The sequence below is a fragment of the Fukomys damarensis genome, unplaced genomic scaffold, assembly GCF_012274545.1.
Source record: "Fukomys damarensis isolate Sample0158 unplaced genomic scaffold, DMR_v1.0_HiC HiC_scaffold_19, whole genome shotgun sequence".
NCBI classification, from domain to species: Eukaryota; Metazoa; Chordata; class Mammalia; order Rodentia; family Bathyergidae; genus Fukomys; species Fukomys damarensis.
The window spans coordinates 67,723,828-67,727,105 of NW_022900931.1; the positions used below are offsets into that span (position 1 = coordinate 67,723,828).

The 3,278-nt window shown below is 60.2% G+C and overlaps 1 protein-coding gene across 1 annotated transcript in view; it reads left to right on the forward strand.

Annotated features, from left to right (window-relative positions):
* The window catches only part of Ccdc106 (coiled-coil domain containing 106), a 4,268-nt gene extending 1,354 nt beyond the window's left edge, over nucleotides 1-2,914 (forward strand). Inside the window, exons 2-5 of the mRNA XM_033766050.1 lie at nucleotides 16-168; nucleotides 253-429; nucleotides 1,636-1,848; nucleotides 2,382-2,914. Of these exons, the coding sequence (XP_033621941.1) occupies nucleotides 16-168; nucleotides 253-429; nucleotides 1,636-1,848; nucleotides 2,382-2,698 (860 nt within the window). The 3' untranslated portion in view covers nucleotides 2,699-2,914. The remainder of the gene's footprint in view (nucleotides 1-15; nucleotides 169-252; nucleotides 430-1,635; nucleotides 1,849-2,381) is intronic.
* Nucleotides 2,915-3,278: the final 364 nt, after the last annotated feature.

Sequence of the window (3,278 nt, forward strand, 5' to 3'; positions counted from 1 at the left end):
CTGCGGGGACCTGAGGGGCCTGGCCCCCCGAGGTGACCTGCGCGGGCCTCTCTTCTCTAGTGAAGAAGGACGACGAGGCCTTTGAGATCTCCATCCCCTTCGAGGGGGCGCCCCACCTAGACCCTCAGATCTTTTACAGTCTGAGTCCTTCTCGGGGAAACTTTGAGGGTGAGCTGAGGGGTGAAGAGGGGCCGGTCAGCTGGGGAGCATACACTTGTTGTGGTGTGACCCAGGCCCCTCCACGGTCATTAGAGCCCCCGGAGGCCGCGTCCCCCACGCTGGCCCTGATGAACGGGGTCAAGGCCCAGCTGCACATGGCCCTGGAGAGGAACTCCTGGCTGCAGAAGCGGATTGAGGACCTGGAGGAAGAGCGGGACTTCCTGCGGTGTCAGCTGGATAAGTTCATTTCCTCAGCCCGGATGGATGCAGGTGCGGGCACTGCCAGTTGTCTCAGACCCTGGCCCACTCCTGGGCACGTTGGTGTCAGATCGGAAGCCCCACTGTTGGGTGGCTTGGTGGGGAGCTGGCATCCTGGCCTTCTGCACCCAATTCCCTGCCTGTCTGGGGGACACAGAGCCCAGACTTCTGGTTTGAAGTCTATGATCGCTCATCCTAAGTACCATTTCCTGACGTCAATGGGCATCCCTCCCCCAACTCTACCGGCCTCAAGTCCCCCTTCCTCCATGGCCCAGACCCCTGGGAACCTCATTCCTCTCCATGCATGGTAGACCACCATCTTATCCTGCTCCTCTGGGTCTGTCCCACCTCCAGTTTCCAAGCATCCAGCTTCCTCTCATCTAACTGGTTGGAGGACCTGCCTTTCCATCCACCCCATCCTATCCCTTGGTTAATTCATGCTTCTTTCTCCTCAAAAACGTTAAAACCCTTGCTGGCAGATGCAGCCTTTTGCCTGGGTGGAGCTCTGCACATGGTGCCCCCCACCCCCACGGTGCTGGAACTCAGGCCCCAGATGCCAGCTCCTTCACCTCTCTGGACCAGAACTCTACTCCTTCTTACCCCATCTTCACACACCCCAAGCTGGGATCTTTGAGAACTCTCAAATGATTGCTCCCTCCCAAGCCTATACAGAAGCCTATTTTTTTGGGGGGGGCTTTTCTGTTGTGGGGATCCTAGCATTTCAGGATCTGGACTTCCCTGTCTCCCCATGCCTAGGGCCCCATCCCTGGTGACTGCACTCCTCTTCCCTGGTGGTGAGCCCAGAGGTTTCTGGGCTCATTGTGGACCCTGCCACCTCTACTGTCTCTGAATGAAGGTGGCCACTTTCTCTAAGCTCCCAGACCAAGCCCTGGTTTTTCTTAAGTGCCAGCCTCAGGGTCTCCAGGACCTGCTCTCTGGAAGTCCCTTTGGGGCCTCTGAAAATTCTTCCTGTAGGAAATGCCAGGCACAGATTCTCCCAAGGTCTGTGGTCCCATGGAGGAGCAAGGAGCCAGCCCCCTGACCAACTTTAGAAGCCTGAGAAGATGCTCCCCAACCCCAGTTGGTTCTGTGTGGCCAGTGTGTGGACTGTCCTCCCTGTCCACTTGTCACCCTGGGGGTTCAGCCAGCCAGGCCCTTTCCCTTGGGATCAGCGACGTGATGTGTGGTGTTGCAGTTCACTTGTGTCTCTCTCCCCAGAGGACCACTGCCGCATGAAGCCTGGGCCAAGGCGGGGGGAAGGGGACAGCTGGGCTGGGGCTGGGGGCGAGGCCTCAGACCCCGAGTCTGCCGCCTCCTCGCTCAGTGGGGCGTCTGAAGAAGGCAGTGCCAGTGACAAGAAGAGGCAGAAGCAGAAGGGAAGTGCCAGTCGGAGACGCTTCAGGAAGCCCAAGGCCCGGGAGAGGCAACGGGGTGAGTGCGGTGCCTGGGTTGGGGGTGTCAGTGTCAAGGAGCCGGGGTGTGAATTCTGCAGAAGCTCTTCTGGCCTCCACAGATGCAAAAAGACCAGACCTGGGGTCACCATCCAGCCTCGAAATGTGGTCCTGGGTTCACTCTCTAAAACTTTGGTCCATCCCCACCAGCAGGGTGGCCTCGGGTAGCTCCTTGGGCCTGTTTCTTCATCAGAGAGGAGGCCCCTGGGCCCACCTTACCAGCAAGCATCCATGCAGAGCTGGAGGAGGGGGTCATGGCTCAGGCGGTGGTCTGGGAGCCGTTCCCTGCATCCTGCCTCTCATTTCCTGTGAACTCCTGTGTCCCTGTCTCCTGTTTTTCCTCACGTTTTCCATTTTGTTTTTTTCCTGGATCGGTTTCCTTACATCCTTACCCGCTCTTCCTTTCGTGCGCGTGCTCCCCACCTCCTCCCTCCTCCCACGTCTGCTCTCCCGTTCTGTTCTTCCCCTGTGTACCGCCCTCTCCCTTGTCCACTTGTACCCTTCGACCTACAGTGAAGGACGCCGATGGGGTCCTCTGTCGGTACAAGAAGATCCTGGGCACCTTCCAGAAGCTGAAGAGCATGTCTCGGGCTTTTGAGCACCACCGCGTGGACCGCAACACTGTGGCGCTGACCACGCCTATCGCGGAGCTGCTCATCGTGGCCCCAGAGAAGCTGGCCGAGGTGGGCGAGTTCGACCCTTCCAAGGAGCGCCTGCTTGAGTATTCCCGCCGCTGCTTCCTGGCGCTGGACGAGGAGACGCTCAAGAAGGTGCAGGCGCTCAAGAAGAGCAAGCTGCTGCTGCCCATCACCTACCGCTTCAAGCGGTGATGCCGCCCCGCTGCCCCCGCCCCGCGGACCCTCTGCTCCCGGATCCCGGGCCGGGCGGCCTCTCTGCACCAGGCCTGTCCCTGCCCAGCGGGGCTGTCACCTGTCTCACCCGACCCCGCGGGGGCCGGCCTCATTCCATGTGAGACAGAATTATTCAGAGCATTTAAATTAAAGAGACGTGAAAATTTGGAGTACACTGGGCCCCCGATGTTCCTCGGAGGGGGCGGCCGTCGTCACGGAGACGGGGGGGCCGGGCGGCCTCTCTGCACCAGGCCTGTCCCTGCCCAGCGGGGCTGTCACCTGTCTCACCCGACCCCGCGGGGGCCGGCCTCATTCCATGTGAGACAGAATTATTCAGAGCATTTAAATTAAAGAGACGTGAAAATTTGGAGTACACTGGGCCCCCGATGTTCCTCGGAGGGGGCGGCCGTCGTCACGGAGACGGGGGTATGCGGCCGCGCCGGGCCGTCAGCCGGCCGGGGGCAAGTCAAGGAGGCCGACCCTATCCCGGAAGTAGCATCACCACTGCTTTCAGCGCCAGCGCCGCCCAAAGGGCGCCAGTGCCGTTACGTTGTCAAGG